Source organism: Uranotaenia lowii, chromosome 3, assembly GCF_029784155.1.
Source record: "Uranotaenia lowii strain MFRU-FL chromosome 3, ASM2978415v1, whole genome shotgun sequence".
In the NCBI taxonomy this organism is placed as follows: domain Eukaryota; kingdom Metazoa; phylum Arthropoda; class Insecta; order Diptera; family Culicidae; genus Uranotaenia; species Uranotaenia lowii.
The window spans coordinates 257,359,513-257,384,908 of NC_073693.1; the positions used below are offsets into that span (position 1 = coordinate 257,359,513).

The 25,396-nt window shown below is 33.1% G+C and overlaps 1 protein-coding gene across 2 annotated transcripts in view; it reads left to right on the forward strand.

The window, feature by feature from the left end:
• The first annotated feature begins 722 nt into the window (after nt 1-722).
• The window catches only part of LOC129758472 (uncharacterized), a 30,446-nt gene continuing 5,772 nt past the window's right edge, over nt 723-25,396 (forward strand). Inside the window, exon 1 of one of the 2 annotated variants that reach the window (XM_055755979.1) lies at nt 723-987. In XM_055755979.1, coding sequence (XP_055611954.1) covers nt 738-987 — 250 coding nt within the window. In that variant the 5' untranslated portion in view covers nt 723-737. Of the gene's footprint in view, nt 988-18,153; nt 18,331-25,396 lie in introns of those variants that run through there. The other variant, XM_055755980.1, reaches the window with a different exon arrangement.

Below are 25,396 nucleotides of genomic sequence, written 5' to 3' on the forward strand. Positions count from 1 at the left end.
ATCGAAAATTTGTTTTAACAACCTAATATGAAGTCATACTTGTTGCGAAAATACAAAAAGGTATAACATAAAGTTAATCTCTATCCTATTCCTTAATGAAAACCCTCCAGTTTTCGCATATTTTTTTTCTTTGTTCTTCAATAGTTCAAATGTCAATCCTTTTTCCAAAGTTTGCAGATATAATAATCATTATTCAAGCGACTTTTTAAATTTGTTAAGTTTTTTGAGAGCAAATCTTCCATCCAGTTCACCGCTTTTTCTAAACTACGTCACAGGAAGACTCGTATGACCTGTTGAGAGATGGCTTATTTTCACACTTTTCATTTCGTATCGATTCTACTTTTAGGAAAATTTTCGTTCGTTTGAGAAAATGATCTGCTTCCTCCGGCGGCACCCGCTTGGCTCGTTTCGTTCACTTGTCCCTCGACGTGCAACCATTTCATGAGCTCATGAGGCCAGTAGCAACAGGGAAAAAAAACCTAACCTCGACCGTGTCGATCCTCCACCACGTCTGACGGACGGGATGGAGCGTTCTTTACGCGAAGCCGGCGCACGCCGTTTTCCTATAATGTCCCATGATTTTTGAGCGTTCAAGCGTTTCGGGTTGTTATTGGCCGATCACTTGCTTTGCTGATCTGCTGGTGGAGCACCGAAAAAATGAAAAAGATTCACCGCCGCCCCAGGGAGAAAACCAGAAGCTCCATCACATTTGCAGTAAAACGAAAGTAAATATTGCAATGGGATATAAATATTTACTCTCGTTCACTCGGGTTCATATCCTAGCTTCCTACATAAGTGGTGGCCGGGACTTTGCGGCAAGCGCTTGGAAGCTGCATTTGCCTGGCTGTCTGCCACAGTCTGAGGCGGCGCGGGTTCAAAGGAGGACATTTTGTGTGTTGGAAAATTCGGTGATTTGGACCCGGTTTGTTCGCTGGTGTGTGCTGCTAATCGGATCCAACGCTGGGAAGCAGACTTTAATATTTGGCGGTGAGTAATTCAAAATTTAGAGGCAATTATGATTATTTTTTGCTTTGTGGAATTTTGGATGGTAAAAAAAAGATCAAATGTAATGCTCAAAGGAGTAGGTTTAATATTTTTGCTAGAGATACACTTGTTTGTATTCAGTATGGACAAATTTCACAAATAAATATTGCTTGTTTTTATTCTGATTATTTTTACTCTGCATTAAAAGAACGCTTTTGTTTGAGTTTGACAACTAGGTACACGAAATAAGAGTGAATATCTTCGTCTTTTTAAAATTAGTTACTGCAAACAGGTTCTATTATTAATTTATCTGATATCAAATACTAATTTAGTGCTCTCACAAATTTGACTTATTAGTCCCATTATTTTTTTCTAGTTTAGTTGGAAATGTATTTAAATTTAGTTTAATAATTCAAATTATATAAAAAATGTGACACTTAATCAATAAATTAAATATTTTCAAGGTTTTTTCTTTGAGGAAAATAGGTGATGTTTATAAAAAAAGAGTATTTTCAAACATTCAAAACTTTGCTAGTTCCACCAATTTCCCCGCTAATTTAAAATGAAAATGGTCCCGCTTATCATAAAAAACAATCACGAAAAAGGTGGTGTTGTGAAAATGGACACTTTTTGATGGACGCCAATAAAATATACTAAATGCTTTCTATAGAGCTTTAACAACTTCTTAAACCGTCGTAATGTATGAGACAATGGTAGATCTTGGCTTAAACACACCATTTAATTAATTCACAATTTAAAAAAAAATCAGCGACTCCTTGGCACCAGGATTTTTTGTAGAGTAGCATTTTTAAAAAGATTATATTTGAGTGTAATTTTGAACTCGCTGAAATTCTGACTGTCAGTCTATTCCACACATTAATGTGTGAAATTTCAGACTTTATCAATATAACTGAACCTAAAATCGTAAACGGTGAATGCACTGCAAATTGATGTGTGAAAATAATGGTGGAAGCAAAATGTATGAATTTCAAACGATGCATTGAGAAAATGTATCAAAGAAAAAATGTGGCTGAAAGAAAAAAAATGTTGTTTTCAAACTTTAATTACTCATCGCCCTCTTTTGCTACTTTTTTTTAGCTCAACGCCCCCTGAGTAGTTTTTTTTTAAATTAGAAAAAAATACAACTGGGATTGTTGAAAAATCACGATCTTCTGGGGCACATACAAAAAATGTTATAATTAACTTGAAAAAAAAAACGGAAAACCAGCTCCTATTATTTGTAGCAAGACAAAATTCGTTCAAATTAAATTAAATAAAATTAAATCAAATAACAATAACCTCAAGAAAGAAATTAATAGATTTCAAAATTTCTAGAACAAATGCTTAAACTTGAAAACAAAAAAGTTGCCTGTAAACAAAACGCCTAAAGCTAAGTTCATTTAGAAATGGGACATTTTTTTTGCTAATAGCTTATTTCCTACTAATCGGACATACACAATTTTGATAGCGTTTTGTTGCCTGTAAAAAGTACTATCTGACCTATTTTTTTTTTAATTTTAGAATAAAAGTGTGACAAAAGAAGAAATTCATATTTATTCCAATATTCCAATATATTTAGCCCCATAACTTTTAAATAGGTTCCAAAAAAATGCATTCCGACAATTTAAGCGAAAATCAAATAACTTTTGAAATTTAATCATAGAAAATTAGCTTAGCTTAGCTTGATTGACTACTCACATCCACCATTAATCGTTGAGCCCGAAATGCTATATATTTCATAAAATCAAACATGCTTGATCGACTGTTAGAATTTATTGAAATTAAGGAGAAAATAAGTCATATAGATTAAATCTGTTTCAGAATCGAACATTTCGAACTCCATTATCGCAGGCGTAGCTCAGTAGAATGAGTTCCAAATCGCCAATGGTTGCTACTTCGTGATTGACCGAGGCCATCAATTTTGTTCAAAGGTCAAAAGAATGGTGTCTGGGATTGACAGCACATTCACAATGCCCAAAACTGATGCTCTCTCTTTAAACATCAATAACGGCGCCGGTCACGTCCTAGTAGTTAATAGATAGATTTGAAAAGAGAGAAAGGAATGACAGAATAAATCAGGCTTTAGGACCGAGGTCTCCTCTGCATCCTAGCAAAACATTTTTTTTTGGGAATATGGGTTAAAGGATATGATTATGGAGACACTTTTGACTGTGTTGTGATCTTATGTTATAAATTTCTTCTACCGTTAGTCTCTAAATCTATTAGAATGAATCTGAGCTATGTTATTGAAGAGAAAACTATCCTACTTTTAACCAAATGAAATCTCTAAAGAGGCATTTTTTTCCTTAAAGCATTCATCTTCAAGATAGATAATTGCAGAATTTCATTTTAGATTCCTTAGAATTGAATATCGACAAATTTAAAACAAAAATTTTCTTGGCTTGTCAGAATTTTGTATTTTTATCATTCCAAACGTCATGATCAAATCTGTGACCAAGGTTGCCGAAATCACAGGAAAATCTGTAATTTCACAGAGTTTTTAACAAATTTTCATCACAGAATCTGTGCCACAGAATACAGAATTCTGGAGTTTTAACAGAATTTTTTAATTTAAAATGGATTTTCAAAATTATAATTCTTTTGGTCAATATAAAATTAAGATTTCTTACTTTGGATTAGAAAACTACAATCAGGCTGGTTATGTTAATTGATTTTTCACAACTAAAATGTAAATTTATCATGAATTTTCAATGAAATGAACGGAAATAGCACAACAGAAAACCATCACAGATTTTTTAGGTAAAATCACAGAAAGCCAGTTTGTTTTTCTTAAAAACACAGATTTTTTTTTTCGGCAACCTTGTCTGTGACGCCTTTTTATCACAGACTCTTTTCAAATGCTTTTTTTTTGAAAATTATTAAGACAATAAATTTCAAAGATTTTCGAGCATTACCATCCAAAATTTATGCTTTATGCATAAACTTGAAAAACCACGTCAATATACCGATGGTAGGGGAGATGGGGGCATAATGGCCACCTTAAGGAAAACGGTTATTTAACCATAGAACATAGCTATAATATTACATTATTGTTTCGTGTTCAGACACTTGAAAAGCCTATTCCCTAACGGGCTGAAACGTGAAAAACTAGATGAAAACGTTAAAAAATGCATTTTAAAAATTTTTGCCAAAAGCTGAAAACCAGCCACTGTGGAGGCATAATGAGAACCCCCCCCCTGAGGCAGTATGAGCACCATTAATCAGAGCAAGATGTGCGTTTTTGCCGGGGAATCTAGCAGCGAATTCAATTCGATGAAGTCAGGTGAGTCGTAGATTCATCAAACAAAGCAATAACTAAATAATCTAGGTCTGTTTGTAGAATACAAACAATTCACGCACGCTCATACATTATGTGCTTTGTTCGGAGGATGATGCTACTAGCCGTATAATGTAACAATAAAAAAATCGATCATGAATTGTGAATTGAAAAAAATCACCTCGAACAGAAATCTAACTCTAGTCTTTTGATTACCTCTCCGACACCTTACCAATAGGCTTAATTGTCGGATGAAAACTAGTCAAGGTGTGGCGCTATAAATCAATTTTAATTCGCTGCTAGATTCTACGGCAGAAAATGCTCATTATGCCTCGATAATATGGTGCTCTATATGCCCCTAGTCAACAAATTTAAGTAAAAACGTGTTTGAAAATTGATAAAAGTGAAAAATCAAAAATTTTATGATGATAAAAATTGAGAAACAATGTGTACATCATGTTGCAGTGCGTACATTATAGATCAAGGTTTTTTTAAGATCATAAGAGCTTATTTCGTGGTGCTCAAAAATTATAATAGTTTCGTAACTTGAGAACCAAGCTAGTTTTTTTTAAATATCTCTGTAAAGATGATAAGGAGATTCCTTTTTTTGTGAAAAATTAATACTATAGGAAGTACGAAACAAATCCTCATGAAAATTTATTTAAGAAAATACGCACTTTCGTAGAAAAGCGTAGTTCTCATTATGCCTCGGGTGCTCGTTATGCCCTCATCTCCCCTATATGAAATCTTTTACAAATGAAAAATAAAAATTGTCTGTTATTGAGACCTATAGAGGCGAAAACTTGTTTTACAACTCTGTGAACTTATAGATATTTATGTTTAAAATCTGTCTATAATTTGGTATACAGTAGCGTTCAAAACAGAATGAAAGCAGCGTACTATCTTCTAACTGTGACAAACTGCCATTTCTCTTTTTGTTATAATTTTTTTCCTGAAATATTCACACCTTCTAGCTCAACTATCCAACTAACGCTCCACAAAATTTGAAATTTTACAGTGACTGGAAAAAAGAATCAACTATTCCCGCAAAAAGGGAAACTTGAGGTTGATCAGTAAATTCAGTGCATTTTTTATCATTTTCACTGCAAAAAAAACTTTAAATTTAGCAAAAAGATATTATTATGTTTGATCTAGAACCTTGCTAAGTTTAGTCAAAATCGATCAAAAATGGTGCAAGGTAGAAAATGAGGTTCTTAATCGCCCAACAGGCAATATCCTTATTTTCAGGACGAATATTCGTATGGAAAATATCGAAAGCAATATTTTTAAAGGGCGAACACGAATTTATTGCGACACATTCGTCAGTTCATAACTTTTTTACCATTGAGTAAAATCAACCAAATATTGCACTCTTTCTTATTGATTGTTTACATGTTGTCATACTTGGAGTCGTGTTTTTTCGATTCAACGAAATAGAGGTGAACTAACGTGAGTCGGGAGAACAATTTCTTGACCTGTCGCACCGGCAGTTGGGAGAAATGTTGAACATTCACCATTCAACCGTCTCCAGAGTGTTGAAGCGGATTCAGGAGCAGTTGACGTTTATACCACGGAAAGGAGCTCGGAAAACTGGTGAAGCGGATGATAAAAGCAAATCCCAACGTCTCAAGCCATGATTTGGCTTAAAAGATCGGCATGTCGCAGAGCTACGTTCAGAATGCAAAGAAGAGAGCTGGATTACATACATACAAGGTACAGAACTTCCCAAACCGCGATGAGTGGCAACAATCGAATGGACGACGAAACGTATGTTAAAGCCGATTGAACAACAAATTTAAGTGAAAGAAAAAGTCGAAGTTCGCCTTCAAATATCTCGTTTGGCAGGCCATCTGCTCTTGCGGACTGAGGAGTGAGCCTTTCGTGACAAAGGGCACAGTAAATGGCGAGATCTATAAATCTGAGTTCCGGAGCTTCGCTATTTTGGCCAGATTTGGCATCATGCCACTGTTCTGAAAGTATCCTGGAGTGGTATGCTGCCAATTCTGTCCATTTTGTTCCAAAGAACATGAACCCGCCAAACTGACCGGAGCTGCGCCCAGTGGAGCAGTACTGGGCAATAATGAAGCGGGAACTTTGGAAGAGCAAGAAGACAATCAAAGACGAGACGGACATGTCAAGAAAATGAAAAAAAAAACTAAGAAACTGGTACTGGATGACACTGTAAAGACTTTGATGGAGGACATCAAGTGAAAATGCGTAAAATTTTACACTCAACGCTCCATCGATTAATTTTTCTTTTGATTTTTGAAATAAATATATGTATGAAATGATGATAAACATAATAAGTAAATTGGCATGACATTTTCGGTGTCGCAATAATTTTGTGTTCGCCCTTTACTGGATTTTTTTTTTCACAATGTCAAGTTTCACACAAAAAATGTTGTTAATTAATTAGAAACTTTTTTGCTGTTAAAATAAGAAAATGTTTCAATAGAGTTCAAATTAAGAAAAATAGAGTATCAGATATGACCTACAAAATATATCAAATTTTTTGGAGCGTTATTTAGATAGTTAAACTGGAATGTGTAAAAATTTAATGAAGAATTACAACCGAGAAAGAAATGGCAACTAGTCAAGTTGGAAGAGAGCGTGCTGCTTCACGCGATTTCTTTATGTTTTGAACACTACTGTTACAGTAGTACTGAATATAGAATTCTCAAATATTATTTTATTGATGAACGTAGTTGTTGCCATTTCAATTCTAAGTAAATTCAATTTCAATTAATTTGTAAAAATGTGAATATTAAAATGACTCCAGCGCCCTCCTTAACCTTTCCAACGCCCCCCAACTTTCAAAGTTGAGCTCACCGTCCCATCCACTATGAAAACCACTGTGATATTTTAAGCATTTTGTGTTTTTAAAGGGCCATTTTATTGGAAACCACATGAAATGATTATAAGATTCGTTACTTCTATTTATTAGACTGTACTTATTTGAATTACTTTTGTCGCCTCTACAAGCTGAATTTTCGTAATAAAAATCCAGATTTAATAACTTGTAATTCAACAGCCTTGAATTATTTTTAAAATTAAGTTTTCCTTTCAAGAAAAATTTGTCGTACAACTTAAAAATATAAAGGAAAACTTTTTACCTACTTCTGACAACATCGCCAAACCGCCCAAGGTCTACAATTGGTATTTTCTTCCTCTTCAAATTTTCAACATTTCCGCCACATAACAGGTAGGCTATTGGTTGCAGTAGAATATTCTCCTTTTGCTTTTCAAAACTTTGAACAGATAGAAAGAAAATATGTGCTTATTTGAAATAACCTTTTAATTTGTTCGATGAACCGACAATTCCCAAGCAAAGCATCTTTCCCGAATGAAGAAACGCATCCGAAAAGCAGGGCAACAAAACGTGCTATCCAGTAACACATGAAACAAATAAGGGCGGAGTCCCAATTGAGCCAAACCCATAAATACAAATGAGATGCGACATCGCTCATCTTCTATCTTCTTCGGGCGGCTCTATCGGTTGAAATGAATGAAGCTGCCGTCTGTGTTACTTGTAGACCGTTTCAATTACGGAAAGATCATTTGCTGATGCGTATCACAGAGAAACGAAAAAAACGAATCACGCATCAAGATCAGTCGGCTTAAGATTCTTGACGACTGAACAAAAAAGTATGCTTGCTCGGCATCATTGAATCCTGCATTTTGAATTTTATTTTTCGCTACATTCTTACACTAGCAACTTACGCACTTATTTATAAAATTTTAAACTACATAACGTTTCTAGTGATTGAAAAAACGATTATGAATTTAGGTTTTTTTTTCATAGATAGCCTACAATCAAGCGCTCAAGGTAATTTGAGATTTTCATATTTCAAATTCAAATAAATTCCATATGGTCGATTTTATCTGCGTCCAGGTGAATAATTTGAAAGTTTATGTTTCAATCATAGTGGGTTTTTAAATTAATGACCCGGCTATACATTATTGCCATGCCAACAGCCTGTTACTTTTTCTGCTATTTTTGGATTAGAACAACTTTTGGATAAGCACCGAATACGGAACTGGAACAGGACAACACTCTACTGCATTCGACTGTCAAGTTGTCAAATTTGATCTGGAATATATGTGAATAGATTCAAGCAGATTAGCATGTTTTCCAGGTTAGTACTAAACAAACAAGTTCTGAATAGGGCCTGTTCTCCATTAAGTCAGATACTAATACGAGTCTAAAATGACCTAGAGTGTACGTTCTATTAAACCTGAATACGCCCAAATGAACTCAATTTGACAATTTGATGATTGAAATTCGGGTCTAAAATATGCAGTTACCTTGATCTGAGTACAAAGCTAGCTAAGACTCATAAAAAGCTAATACACAAAACAAATCAAAAGGAAATCAGGAACCGAAGAAGGACAATTTGGAAGGCTGCTGATAATAATGGCAAGTTTTTCAAAGTCTGCCTAGTAAGCAATCTAATGAACACCACGTCAAAGAAAATATTCCTTTCTTTGTGCTTGACCTGAGAAACGAATTTATTTTGTTTATAAAAACTGTCTACCTACTTATAATTAGAAAGTTATTAGTAATTTCCATGAATCATCAACTGTAACAGCTTTATGTTGCTAGTCATAATGACTATCGATGTTGTCGTTGGTATGTTATATGATAGTTCTAGATTAAAATGCATTCTGAAGATAAATTTATGCATAAACTGAGTTTTGAAAGAAGTATCCTCAAATTTCACTAACTCCATATTGCGGTTAGAAAAAACAAAAAAAAAAGAAAACTGATGGTTTAAATATTTCACCTGATTTTTGCTGATTAGGAAACCAATAAATATTTCTTTTAGAGTTTCTATTCAGTTCTCATTAACGCCATATGGGGGCAACACCCAGTAAGGCGCACTCTTTAACTGACTCGCGATTTCCTTCTATGTATTTATTGATAGTAATTTCCTTGGAATGCAACCGAAACCCTGATAAGTGATTGGCTTGACATAGATAAGACGAATGTCTCACCGATGAATCGAGCTCAATACCGTTAACTAGAGACCATATCAGTGACGTCATGGTCTTTCTTGGAAATGGTTGTTTGCTCAATGTTGAATTTCAAACCAAGTACATAAAAATAAGTTGAGGTAATCTTTTTTTTTGTTTTCAATATCTCATGAATTTAACTAGATGAGTTCTGAGCAAAATTAAACTGATCTACTTTAATATTAAAAAATCATAATATCTTCTTTGCCACAAACGATGAAAGATTTTTAATAGATCGTATAGGTGTCGATGTTTCGAATTAAAAGCGGGATAATTTTCTTTAAAGTCGTGTAGTAGAAAATTTTACACAAATTTAAGACAAAATAACCTAAAAACACCCCTATATTCCTACTGCCAAAATTTGGTGACAACACATTTTCAAGATATACTGATGAAATGAGTTGGTTTCCAAATAGTGAACCCTTATTGGGTTTGTGGGGCGCCAACTATTTACAGTTCAATGACTTTTATTGCCGTCCATTAGGTTTCAATGGGGTTAAACTAACATTGCGTGGTTTGTTTCAACGTTTTATTTCAACTGCATGCCATGAATAGTTGGAAACTTTTCTTGAGACACTTCGACCTAAGTAAATATCTCATGTTTTTTTTTCATCTCGTCAACAATAGACAGGGCCTGATTAAGCCATCGGGGGGGCCGTGCCAAATTTTCTCGGGGGGCCCCTTCGATTCGATTTTATATCAAATGCTATCCCAGAGAATACAAAAAATGTCAAACGTGTAAAAGAACTGGAGATGAGTTTAGTATACTGTCTTCAAATAGCCATGGTGTCTGCATATAAGATAGGTTTTGGTACCTTCAAATAAAAATTGTTAATTAATCACGTGCAAACATCGCGGAAGAGTTTAGAAATTAAAAAAAAAATGAATGCTCTTATGTGAGCTGAAAAATGCAAAATTTATTTCTCATTTTTGTATCATCGGGATATATTTACCTCATGACAATTGGGAAGTATAATAAAGATTTAAAACATAGAAGACAAAATTCAAAAAAATAAACAAAATAATTAAACTACAAATTCCATAGAGATACAGATATAAGAGTTTAAGAATTCAAGAATAAAAATCAGGTTTTATTCCGAACCACAATTCAGTGTCTCAAATCTAAATCATAATTTCAAATCAGGTTTTGAGAAAAAAATATGAATTAAGTTTGAAAAAAAAGATTCAAAGTTACAATCAGAGCCAAAGCAGAAATTTCACCACATGTGAACTTCAATTTTATATCTTTGAAACACAAAAAAAAAAACGTTTATGAGTATGATTCTCATCAGAAAAATTGGTTATCTAAATGTGACAAAAATTTAATTGGAAGCCCTCAAAGCTCAAGGGATATAAGTGCAAAAATGATCGATTGAGAATTAAATCGGAATAGAGATTAAATGTATAAATCACAGAATCAGTTATCATTGAAAAAAGGAATCCAAATGAGTTTATTACCTTAAACCAGGCATGTCAAACTCGTTTAAGTGTGCGGGCCGCATTAAAAATCTTTCTTTTCCTAAAATAATATTATTTCCTCTCGTAGCAATAAAAAAAATCTTTTTAATATTTTGCGGAAGGAAAGCCAGTGTACAGAAAAATGTGAAACAATTTCATCATTCACAATTTTATTTAAATTTACAAGTTTAACTACGAATAAATAATTGAAAAAATCATATTCAAAACATTAAATTCAGAATCAAATAAATTTCTGGTTAAGGGTCCTGAAACAAATTTCGCCTTTTCTTATATGGAATTTAAATTCAGGTTTTGAATTTTGGTTCAAAATGCAGAGTTTAGACCTGGAACTATAATCCAAGGTTTGTTTTCAGATTAAGCTCAAATTAAAGGTTTATAATCAATTTTGAAAACTATTATTACAGGATTTAAATTATGAAATATCAAAAAAAGATAATGCTAATTTTTTCATCTTATTTTTATCTTATTTATTATTTACATATATCTATTGAAGATTCTTCAAAATCAAAGGTTCTAACTAAAATCTTAAATTTTACTCTAGTTTACTGAATTTAAACCGAAAACCTATTTTTTTAAATTTTATTTCTGAATATTTGATACATTTTCATCCATGCATAAAATGGTTATGCTTGTGGTTTAAAAGAATAAGTCTGCGAATGTAATTGAGTAAAAAAAAACTTTTAAGTAAATGAGGCGTTCAAAATCCTTTTATTTTTGTTTCGATTATAGACTTTTCTACATCATTGTGCCATTGATTTTGAAGTGAAAGACGTCTATTTAGTGATAAAACACTAATAAGCTGTGAAGTGAAAAATAATATCGACAAAAAATTCAATGGAACTTTCATTTTTAGGTTTTGCACGATTTTGCTAAATGTTATCGCACTCTAATTAAAGGATCATGTCTCCGTTAATAAAGATCAAGTCTTCTTTAACTTACAAAATATCACTTTTTTTAGTTCCACAAAAACGATTCTAGTTCATCTATACGAGTTCATGTATACATCAAACTTTTGCAGCATGAAAACTTGAACTTACACGTTGTCAGAAAATGCAAAATAATGTGATATGCTATTTTTTTTCAAAAAGATATGATGAAAACAAGAAAAAGGGATCAAGTATCCCCATTTTCTCCTTACTACATAAAGAAAAATTTGCAAATCTTGGAAAGAAAACCAGGAGTTCTTTAGAATTTACACGATGTATGGGAAAACAATGCAATAAATTTCCGTTGAAGGTCAAAACGAAATAAAAAATTGAATTAATAAATCATTAATGTTTTGAAGCTATAAATTTGGATAAAATTTTTGTTGTGCTAATTATGATTTTTAAATGCCGAAATTCGTTCAAAATTCTAGGAAATCTACCCCGCATAAATTGCCCGTAAATATTGAATTTGTAGTTATTCGATTCAATTAAAAGTCATGGCTTCCATTTTTTTTTAAATTTCTTTCCTATGGGTGATTTGTTTTTCGTTTGCATGGTCGAGGCGTCGTGAGAGGATAGTAAGTAACCATAGCATAGCATTCTGATTAAGGGAACATCCATAAATGACGTAGCTGTTGGTGGGGAGGGGGTGGGGTGTTCGACTTTGTGTGACGATGTGTGACGAGAGGGTGGTAGGGGTTCAAGAAAAGCTACGTAGCTTTAATTAAATATAGAAAAAAAATCGAAATTGTTTTGAATAATTTTCACTTTCACGCGCTCCTTGGTTGTGCGTTTTCCATACATACGCATACAGTCGCAGATTTCCTATTTAAATGATGCCTAATTCAATCCAGCCTGAACATGTAGCTTTTGACTCCTACTGCCCGACTGTTTTCAAGCGAATCAAGGAGCGTACGTGCAAGAAATGAAATTTATATTTTGCCTCAAATGTTCTCCAAAAGAAGCATAGCAAAATCCACTAGGCCCCAGCCTCGGATAGAAAGATTCGTCCAAAGCGAATTGTAGGCAAAAGAGGACACGAAGTGCTGGTTATCACTCCGGAGGACGATAGAGAGTGGGTGGAGGCAGCTGACATCGCAGATGTCATTATTCCAGCCGAACAGACGATGGAGGAAAGCTGCCCAACGATTTCATTGGAATCCAGAATGAAGATAATTTGGACCGACGCAACTGATTGAATACTTACTAGCTATCCTGTTTGTTGAAAGGTAGCTTGATTTTTTTTGACTGATTGATATGCTTTTTTTAAATTCCATTTATAACTATTTCCCTTTTTTGTTATTTTTTGTATTATTCTTGCAAAATGCTGATAATAAAAGTAAAAATTAAAAACCGATTTTTAAAAATGGGGGGGGGGGGGGGGCGATAGTTTATTAAAGCTACGTTATTATCTTGGGGGGTCTATGACTTTGTGACGAAATGCTACGAGGAGGGAGGGGAGGGGGTTTATAAAAACTAAAAAAAGCTACGTCATTTATGGATGTTCCCTTAGTCGGCTTGCCAGATACTTTCCGAAAAAAGCGGGACATTTCACGAAGAAAAAGCGGGACATAGCCAAAAAAAAGCGGGATATTTAAAAAAATCTTAAAAAAGCTCAATTGTGTAGCCAAACTTATAATTTTTTAGAAAGTAACACTAAGGTTTTTTTAAACGCTGATTGATTTTACCCAGTTTTTCTACATGACTTCTATTTACACGGTTTTCATCGAAGTAGGCGGGTGCTGAACGGACAACACGCGTTTTTTTTTCGGTCGTGGAAATTTTGTAATAACTTTTAGAAAAATTTACGAGTTTTCGAAATTCTAACTTTCAGAGAGACTTGAAGTGATTGAGTGCTTGTACCAAATTTTCCGATGCGTAGAGTTCAAGTTGTCTAGTGAACATTTTTTCAGTAAGAACATTCAGATCAGGTTAGAGACGTTGACTTTGATGCAGTGCACGCGTTTTTTCGAATTCCATAGTGTCAGAAGTGATATAACTGTGCGTTTAAGAGTGTTTTTACAACCACAAGACGAGACTAGGAAGAAAAATGAAAATTTGTAAAAGGAGGGAGGGAGGGGAGGAAGGGGGTAGATTTGTGGTGGGAAGTGAAGAAAGGCAAGTTGAATCGATGTGTGCTTGATGATGTCCCTGGGTCGGCGAAACACATTTGGCACATATTAGAATATACATATGTGATAACTACGAGCGAATGCAGCAAACTCGGTGAGCAAATTCCAATTTTTCGCCTTTACGATTCTCGTTTTTTCGTACTAAATAGTGATAGATTTTTTACGTGTTTTTCTTAATCTTCAGTAAATTAAATACTACCAATAAATTTAGATGAATAAAATAGATTTTCAACAGATTTATTCTAACAAGTAAGTTTCAATTGAAAAAATCACTTTAAAGTTAACCCACTGAATGTTATCCACAGGATTCCCTCCAATATTATATTGATAGTTTGAACCGCAGTTGGCGCTGTAAAATGCGCAATATGTTTTTATCGTTGAATTATTTTTAAACAAGTTTTCCTAGGGGAAGGGGATTTGGGAACACTAATTATGTTTTTTTTTTGTTCTTCTAATATTTCTTTTCAAGAGCGAGCAAAGGCGCTATATCCAAGGTCAAAGACCAGAAATGATAGTGCGTCGATATCCGAAACTCTAAGTTACTAGTACTAACCACGTTAATACAATACAGATCAAAAATAAAATTAAGGAAATTTAGAAGGAAAATTGGAGTTTTGGATTTCTGTGCAGAAAAACATCATTTCCATCCACAGAAGGACGAATGCATACGGGCCAACGTCAAGGAGCACAGAAAATTTAGCATATGTGCTTCCAACGTTAAAATCTTAGTTTAAAGTAGCCATGGAAACGTATGGTACTGTTGTCCACGTTTCTTCCTCCCTGTGTTCCAGTTGTCTTTGCGTCCAATACTGCACAGTGGGCCCGGCCTAGTTAAGATGAGTAGTAAATGTACTTTTACTACTCACCGGGATGCTGACAAGATCTGGCTGTGTATGTATCATAAGCATAAGCATAAGCATGACTTCTATTTACACGGTTTTCGCCATATGCACTGTTATTTTCCCCGGTTTTCGCGAATTTACACGTTATTTTAGAGAACATGTTTCAAGTCGTTTATGAAAACGGCGGATTTGATACCGTGAAAAAAAAAGTTTGTGTAATTTGTTTAAAAATAAGTTTGTTTGGTAATTTGTTTAAAAATTTGAAAACTCAAGAAAACTTCCATCACATTTCTTCTTTACATACTCTAGACAATTGAGCCGAAAAAGGTGGTGTATAATATAACGCAATTTATCTAAGATTCCGGTGCAAATATTAATCTGTTTAATTCTATAATCTATAATTTATTTGGAGGCACCTTAAACAATATTTTATTCATACATTGGTTGAACGTGGTCCAAGAACACTTAACTGAATCAGAATCTTACTGTAATGCTGGAGCTTTAGAGTTATTCAGTATTGCCTTAGATAAACTATGAAAAATGCTGCTTATTTTGAGAAAAACCAAGCAACATTTCAGGTTTTATAACAGGCTACAAGACCAAGTTTAAGTTTCATAAGTGACCTTAAGATTCTCATAAATCATTCAGTGTTACTTGGGAAAGATGCATTTGAAAGATTTATGTTCATCACAGAATTCAAAATGAGACTAAAGTTTGATTTTTTGAAAGTTTTTACCAAGAAAAAAAGCGGGACATTTTGAGGAAAAAGCGGAACAGCGGACATTCAACAAAAAAGCGGGACATGTCCCGCTTTTGCGGAACGGATGGCAACCTTAGATTAGTGGGAAGATTTGGGCGCGTATTTCTCAACCAAGCACATTTTCAATGCACGTGGTGGCGGTGTACAGCGCATGGTAATGAATGACGCCTAGATGTGACCCAGATTGATATTTTGCCGATCGAATCACTAAACCGATCAAACCATTTAAATGAGTTTACAAATTAAAATCATATTTACTTCGTGTTCATTGAAGTAGCAATTGTTGTCTAAAAAATATGAATTTAGTACTGATGCATATGAAATAATGGTTCGACCCTCTGCAGGCGTTCGAAAAAAAGAAAGTGGGAAGTTTGACAAATAAATAATTTATAATCTAATACGCCTAGTAGCTTAGTTTTGATTCATATCGATAACAGAAAAAATAATAAGATAGTTTGGATAGAAATAAATTAGAAAAACATTTTTAGAACATGTACAAATGTAATTAACTAAAGATGTATCAAGCGCCTTTTAAATTTTTAGAACACCAACAAAATTCAATGAAACTGAACAGACACATAACTGAACAAGAGCCTGTCCCTTAAAATAGATTATATAGCATCGATGTATTTAAATGCAGAGAACTTTTTGATTTTTTGCGAGCATAAATAAAAGTTAGCAATCAAATAAACCACATTTTCATAACAAAAAGTGAGGATATGCATTTTCCGGAAGAATTTTCAGTTTAGAAGGCACACTAGAGTAAGTGAAAACGTTCAACATTTACAAAAAAAGTATAAATTATCTCTTCATCTATAAATGGTTAGGCTCAAATAAACAATCAGTCTAAATAAACCCAACTTTTTTTTAACCTTTAATCATTCGAAAAATTGATTGTTTACACACAATTCAAGTACGTTCTTAACATGTGAGTGTGTTTTTGCTTTAAATATTTTGGCAACATAGAGGAGAATTTTGATCTACTTTTTTGTTGAAAAGTTTTTTTGGTAGAATATCAAGTGAAAGCAGAGTATTTTTTAATAAAATTTTAATAAACTTAGTTCTTTTAGAAATGGGACAGTTACGAATGCGGGTATTTTAAAAACCATTCGTTTCATCGAAATACTTTCAATGAAGAAAACTGAAATGGGGTTTTTCATAGGTTTTGTCGTGCATCGGAAATCATCTATCTCATAGCTTCATGACCGGCTATACTGCTAACGAGCTCTGGAACTAGCGAAAAACTTGTTGTTATAGGTTAGGTTTGAATGACTCATAACTTACTAGTCAACACTTTCAGCTCATCAGAGAACATTTCAGCGATCTACACTTAGTTTTTCGTTTATCCAGCATTAAAAATGCTGGTATGAGACTTGAATTCCCTGATGCCACTTAACCGTAGTTGCCGATCATGTGCCTCACTCCAATGTTTGGTTTGAACTTTGTGGACATTTAAGATAGTCTTTGCATACTTTTCCACCACTCACACAGAGTACTTATTTGAATAATCAACGGTTTTGTGAGCTATCAATTTGATAACACATCGTGAATATCTCAAAAATGCGTTAATTTCTAATTTTGAAAAGAAAGGTATAATAGAACTTTTCACAGACAGCAAAATGCTGTCAAAATTTTGAAAATCAGATTGATAGTGAAGGAGCTATTAGCAAAATAAAGTGTCCCTTTTTTAAAAGAACCAAGCTTTATATCACTCTGATTATCGTTATTGATTTTGACTGGAAATAAAATATTTATACTGTATCCATTTAAAAAACCTTCATAAATTAAGCAAATGGTAACACTGATTCATTCTTAAAGCTTGTCCACACTAGGAGACAGCTCGTCATTGGGCGGTCTCAGATACTCCCATTTTACTGGGAAGACACTGAGACTGTCTCAGGTTTCCAACAACAGACAATAAAGTTCGTCTCATAACAAAAATCGCAGTCCATGTTGCCTAGTGTGGACTAGGCTTTAGCTTCACCGTACCAGACCATTTCCCTCCAAAAACCGTTGGCAGCTCTGACAGTTCCAAGCGCGGCACCAAAACTAAAATAGTTGCAAAGAAAGTCAAACAATGTGGAAAACGTGTAAACAGATCGTTTGACTCGGCCAACATTTGTGAGGCAGGATCAAATATGGGTGTGCGAGCAAGCAGTGCGAATTATTGATCTCGTATTCTGCTACAAGCCGGAAAAAGGGTAGCCGGTGATAGGTCGGGCTCATTCAAGCAAATTCTAGTTGAAATTCTAGGTATCAACTGGTTTAAAGATATCTTAGAAACAATTATCAATATCAAACTATATTGTGGAAACAATTATATTAGATATTTAAATAAGCCATGATAGAATTATTTATCATTCTCACCCATTTGAGCGACGGTGTCAAACTGTTTCTCCTAGATCATATAAGAAATCATCAAGGGAAAAACACTTGTAAAAGTCCCATGAGGTATGATTTTCATATCAAAAAACAAAACGGGTAGTAATTGATTACAAATCCTCAAATATCTTTGTTTTTCTTCAATCGAAGATATGATACCTTAGGTTCTCTTTTCTAAAAATAGGCCCCTCTACCTTGGGGGTGTAAAAACCCTTTCCCAAAGCGTCAAGCATTGTTCCAGCCAATTTCGTGTTTATCTTGATGGGTTACGACATCGGCGCACACACTCATATGCAGGTGAGAATAGATTAGATAAAATGGGCCTAAAATAAGACCACACTCGGTCGGGTATTGTTACTTACCCGGCTCAGTTGGAAGAAAATTCGCGTAGCGTACGTTCGGGAAAAATTCAAACGCATCGAGTTTCAATCATATCACCATAAGTGACCGAGAGCAATTCGGATTGTCCTAAATATGAGAAATTTGAAGGCCGTTTTTCTGATCCTGGCAGGGCTAGTGGCTGCTGCAAGTGCAAGTAATTGAAGACCATTAATATTACAGTTATAAGTGACTGAACAGAAGATTTTCCATTGAAGAACGCGTGTTTCAACATGAGTCATAGCTTGCTTGAGGAGTCACCGAGTTCAAATGAAATGTGTGAAGTTTGACAATTCTATGCCGGAAGTACAATAATAATAACCTCAGAGTGTATCAAATTTGAAATTGTAATGTAACGTTGCAGTTGGCGGATAGTTGAAAAACCTATCCGGTAAAACTGTGTCAGATGTTTACTTTTGGGCTCGAACTCGCGGTCATCGGCTTAGCAGGCAACTGACTCGATAACTGAGATATGTATATAACAAGCCAACCTGCATTTATGAGTCAGATACATACATAATGCGCGAAATGTTACTTCATAGGAAATTTATCATATTTGCGTATTTGAAAGTGTTACGCACTTATCCCTTAAACGGTTGAGTTTGCTAAATTTGACTGATTGCTTCACAGAGTTCTTATAAATGAAAATAGTGCATAGTTTTATAAAAAAAAACTTGAAAAAAGAGAAAATTTAAAATATTTTGTGTCAGAAACTTTAGACGAAAAAATTTTGTTGGAGTATCATTTGAAACTTTTGCATCTTTTATGTAACAGTTAAACGTCATTTTTTCAAAAGTAAAGTGACAAATTGTCACAAGACCAAGTCGAAGCGAAACAGTTTAATTTTTTTTCATTGCGTAGATTTGAAACCAGCTAACAAAAAAAACACTGTATCAAAATTTCAGAAAATAATACAGTGGGTATTTCGCTTGAAAATGAAAGCCAAAAACGTTGACTCCAGAAACTGAAAGTATTCGAACGAAACCGATCGATATGCTTCACGTTATCATTCACTATACAAACAGAAAATAAAAACGTTGGTAGAAAGATAAGACGGGGTGCTTAGCGTCTTTCAAAAAGATTATTTAATTTTTGGCGCGTTCTTATCAGCGTCTGTCGAATACCTACCTACTTATAATGCATCTATTGGGTGTGTGTATGTGTTCGGTGGATTCTTACGGCTTTAAAAAATTGATCGGAAAATGCCCCACGAGGGGTCACTTATCGGAATAGCATTAAAAGATGATTCAGAATTTGTTACCGCTTCTTTTACTTGTCTTAACATTTTTCAAAATTAACACCTATCATTGAACGCTTTGTATGTAGCTATGCAGATAATTTATCATAAGAGCCCGAATTCCTCAGCATGTGATCACATTTACTTTTTGGATTAATAACTTATGCCTTATTTAAGGAACGCAGTGTTCAAACCCCATGAAATGTGTTATGTACAACTGTAAAATTATAACATACGCTCAGTAAGTTTCCAGTTGTACATTAACATAAATCGAAATTTTAGAAACTTCGTTGGCGAACTGACAGCAAAACACAGACTTCCCTAAAAAGACCTGGCAAAAATTATGTTTTCAACATTTCTATTGAAAATAACAAATCAATAACTATTATTTTCCTTTTTCCTTCCAATTTTTTTTACTTTACCGAAAGAATTTGAAAATTTTGAATAGCTCTGTTAGCTTAGTTGTTCTCAATATTAAAATTTTTTAACAGCTTGCTGCAAAATGTCTCGAGAGAGGTTCGTTCCTAGACAGCTTCGGTGAAGCTAAAATAAAATTAAATCAAATCAGGGGTGGAATTATGAATCCTATTCGATTCGAGTTACCCGTTTCGAGTTGAACTCGAATCGGATTAGAATCAGTATTACGAATCTCGTTCGAGTTCTAAATTTTAACGTATTAGATTTCGAGTAAATCGGGTAGTAGATCATCTCGAAACGTTCCATTCGAATCGAGATCGGTAATGCCAAAGTTGGTCGAATCGAACGAAACTCGATTGTTTCGAGTTCCATAATCCCGCCCCAGTTTCTCATAAATTCCAGATTTACTTATAACTGAAAACTTTTTAAATTATTTAATCGTCTGTATTCTTTTTTACTAGTCAATATAAAAAATTAATATTAGATTACAGTTCTACAACAAACTATTTAAATATATAAAAAAAATTCGCAAATTTTCTCCAAATTAAAAAAAAACCTATTGGAGTTTTTTAAACCAAAATTCTTTTCTATAAATAGTAGTTGCTATCACCAAACACTTTATGCCAATTTTAAATGAGAAAAATACTTAGGGTATTTTTTAAAATATTTAACTCTTTTTTGTTTTGTTTTATTCCATACTTCGTATCCATAAAATATTACTATTGAAGTTTCTAAATATTTTTAAAGTTTAGATTGGTTTTAATGAATTTTGACCAGCAATGTTGTTCTATGATAAATAATGAGTAGAAAATTTCAGAAATCGTGATTCAACCGAACTTTGGGATTTATTCCTGATAACTTCTGAATACTAATAACTGATAATCAACAGAAATGTATAATAACATTGCTTCAAAATATCAAAGAGCGGGTTTTGAGTGAACTTTCGAGAAAAACAATTTTAAAGATCCTATAAGGAACCAAAGAAGTTCGTTATCCGAAAGATTCTTTGCTCAAAAGTCAAATTTGAGATAAAAGTGCTTCCAATGTTCGAAGCCATTTCGCAAAAATTGCCGAAAAGGCAGCCAAATTACATAAAATTAGAATGGAGTTTTTTGGAGTTTTTTTTTAATCTCTAGTTGAATTTATTTTTTAAATATTCTATCGTTTTTTGAGAACAACTTCCATTTGAAAAATTTCAACTTCATCTAATCAAACAAATTATCATTCAGTTAGATGTAAAATATGCCTGGCAAAACTATAAAAACTATTGCAAAGAAAAATACTCACATAATGATTCGTCCTTTAACCCTCATCCGTCCCTGAAATTTTTACCCGTTTCAGCCCCTGGAGTGTCAATTTGACACTCCTAACTAAAACCAATATATCTCTCTTGTTTTTCAACCGATTTTTACAAAATAATAGTTTTGGATTTTATCTATCGCGTCCAGTTTTACTGATGAGGCGTTTAAGAAAACAGTCATTGATATTTTTATTATTTTTTACTTTTTCTTGAAGACTGCAAAGCGTTTTGACTTATACTTTGAAAAATATCTATAATTCATTTTGGTTTAAAATTTCATCAGAATTTCGTTTCAAAAGAAAGGAAAAATAAATGAAATTTCTTTGACTTCTAAGTCAAAATAACTTGCAGTCTTCGGAAAAGTTGATTATTGGGTACAATTTTTTTATCCTACAGCTGCTATTTATCTTAGACTAAAACGAACACAAACACATACAGGATCTCAATGAAACTTAATGTTTCCTCGAAGAGATTCCTTTCACTTAACTCTAAGCGTACATCTTTCGAGGATATGATGGCTAGCATCTAACAAATGCTAAAACCACCAACCCACAGAAAGTGTACTATGTATGCCGTGACCGGGATTTGATCTCATGACCGTTGGCTTAGAAGACTGGAAGGCTATCCTCTACGCCACGGGCCTTGCTCGGGTCCAGTTTAAATATCAATAAATATGAATCATTTGACTTCTGGAAATCTCGGAAGCTCTGTTTTCATCTTTATTTAAATTTTCCTCTAATTTAGCCTCGTAATTATTATAATTTTTTTTTATTAGAGACCTTTTACTATGAATATGACATCCGTGTTCAAAAATACTTAAAAATAGCTTGACGTAATTCAAATTTTGTTCCACGTTTCAATTTTTTTTGATGAATCGCATAATCGCTGTTTCTTTTGATGACTCATTGCTCAGGATTTCGCATATGTTAGGCCATGTGAAGTTTGTAAGTTGTGTTAGTTTTTTTTAGTTCTGATTGGGCTTATTTACAAAGATTATCTATTGTTTTTATATTATTCAAAAAAAATAGTTTTTAATAGAAATTTAGAATAATTTCCTTCTAATGCTTATCCACCCTATCACGAAAAAAATTTGAAACCACAATGTTTTAGGAAGCTTGAATTGATTGAACCTTATTTTTTTATCTTCAAATGATAACAGTGTATTTTTACAATCTTTTCCATGTGCTATCTAATGAAAATCCAGTATCTTAAACATGTAAACATATGCGAACTACCTCTGAAGATTATCCCACTTTTCAAGATGAATAATCTGCCTGTATTTTTTTTTTATAAATAAAAAAAGTTAATAAATCTGCCTGTAGAATGGTATATTCAAGTTTCATTTGGGCTTTTGATATAGCTCAGTTAACAAGTCAGTTGCTTCCTGAGCCGATGTCCATGAGTTCGATCCCAAGCGTAAACATCGATCACAGTTGTACCGGATAAGTTTTTCCATGAATCCAACTGCATTGTTGATATAAGTCGCGAATGACATAAAGATGTTAAAATGACTATAATCGAAACCAAAAAAAAAAAAAAGGTTTACCTACTAAGAAATTCCTTAAAAGACTTCGGCTTCAACCTTGTTGAAAACTTACTCTGCATGTTTTTAATTTTATGTGCTTTTTTCGCTGTTTTCATGCATTTTTGGTAGTCTTATTATTTATAGTTTAATTTGTCTGGTATGGTCTATGATCATTCCTTGAGTTGAGTTGAGTGAAGAAAGTTACAATTTAATCATTCTACAATATAGTGTTGCACCCTCGAGGAAAAACATTAAATTGATTTTCTAACTCGAATTTTATAGATTCCAGAAATATAACAAGGTTCAACGCTACATGGTAGCAAATGAGTAGCAAATGATTTGGTTAGAATCAAATAATACAAAACTGAGTGTTTATGTTAATGTTTACTTTCTTTTTGGCGGACTATAGTGAGATTTATACAAAAAGTTCTGGTCCTACAAAGGTAGAATGTGTTTGAAATTCGAAAATAACATTGAAATCAGGATTAAAAGAAACATTGCAATGCATTTTAAAGTTTATTAAAGACGTTGTGACTATATATTATAGTGTTCTTTAAACTGGAATCTCGATGTTTTTTACCAGTTAATTTTAAGGTTAGTTCTAGGTAAATTTGATCGTAAATTTAAATTTTTTTCCTAAATTAAATATTTTTGCAAAAACTTTTAGTAAAAAATCATTTTTATTCAAATTTTTTAAGTTATTATATATTTTTGAAAAAATCTTAACACATCCAAGCTCTAAACTGAGAAATTTAAAGTTCCTAGGAAAAATTATAGGCGAAAAATTGAAAAAAATTCTCGTATGTTGTTTTTTAAATAAAAAAAATTGTTCTGTTTTTCCCCTAAATTTCAATATTGAGAACCTTTTATGTTGATCCATTTGGCCTTGGAAAATAGATAGATGACGATATGGCCGTAAGAACGGGGGGGGAGGGAGAGGGTTTGAGGGTTAAACCTCCCTCCCCTTCCATGAGGGTCGAGGAAAAGCAACGAGGTATTCTACTCTACACTTAAATTTTGAATTCTCAATCCAATTTGATGATTGAGTAAGGCCTTTCAAGAGTAACAATCTTAACTCAGATCTGATGCCAAAACCTCTAAAACTAATCCCAGTTTTATGTGCTATTCTGTATTCTGCTACGGTTTTTTCAAAATTTTCTTACTTGTTGATAGAAAACCTGTTCTGAATATTAAACTTTAAATAAGATCAATCTCATATCCAACGTTCTAGTCCCATATTATCAAAATCAATATTGTATATCTAATTTCATATTTTGGATTTTGTATGCAGCCAGTTTATGATTCCTGATTTTTAGTTCAAATCATGATAGAATAGAAATATAAAGTTGTTTTGAAATCCTGGTTCAAATTCGGATAAGCATTTTATTCAAAATTTGGTTCATGCTTTTCAAAACTCATTCGCAATTTCAATATTTGGGTAATAACTTGCCGAATTTAATAAAGGTAGGAACCATCCTGAGTTTATGTTTCATATCCGGATTCGAAGTTCTTAAATTGAGTTCTTACGCAGAATTCAAACATAACAAAGCTTTAAAATGACGAATCTGAAATAAAAACTAAGACTCAGGTATATTATTCAAAATTCATAAAACTTGATGTAATTGATTCAAATTCAAAAATCGTATTAAAACTAAAAATAAAAAAATAAAATTAATGAGTTGAAATTAAAACCCAAAACATCATAATTGAAAATGATTCATGATTGAGGGTTCTGAATAAAACTTCACTTCTTGGCCCATGTTCAAAATTGTGATCTGCAATCAAATTCAGAAATAGCTATTTCAGTATATATCAGAAATCGTATTAAAATTTGGAAACAGATTCAAAATTTAAATTTTGAATTTAGGTCCCGATAGAAATAAATTTAAAATTTCACTGATATTGCCTGATAAAATAATTTCATAAATAAAACTTACGGTGATTAACACTTGATTTGAGAAATAATCGTCAAAATTCAGATTCAGTACGTACATGAGTTTCACAGTCAAGTTAAAAACACCAGGATGACTATTTCGATAGAAAAACTAAAATCGCATAATTTGGCGACTTATAATTTTGATAGTTAATTCAGTTTCAATATTTGAAATTCCTTATTTAAAGTCGGTTTGTACAAACTACAACTATAAACAAGAATTTCAGTTTTTTTGCAAGTTCAACCCCCAATTTTAGTTTTAAAAACCTTCACAGGTTTTTAATAATAAAGTTGATGTTCAATGAAAAATATTTGATGAGACATGTAATCTTTACGCAAAATGAAAAGATTTTAAATGTAAAAAAAAATAAATTTAATAATCAGATAGTACTTACTGAACAATAACTTTTTTCAAGTTTTTAATAAGCTTTGTTGGAGCAAAAATATTATTTTAAAAACCCGTCTACATGAGGCAGTTCTTCCTACGCCCCTGGATGACGAATATAGTTTCAACTTAAAGATAGATGACGAACATTACATTAAGATTTTGCTTATGCTTATGCTTATGATACATACACAGCCAGATCTTGTCAGCATCTCGGTGAGTATTAAAAGTACATTTACTACTCATCTTTACTAGGCCGGGCCCACTGTGCAGTATTGGACGCAGAGACAACTGGAACACAGGGAGGAAGAAACGTGGACAACAGAACCATACGTTTCTGTAATTATTAATTGTCTTATTTGTATTGCTGGGAGCACTAATGCTAAATTTTTGTGCTCCTTGATGTTGGGTTTCGTGAGGTCGTCC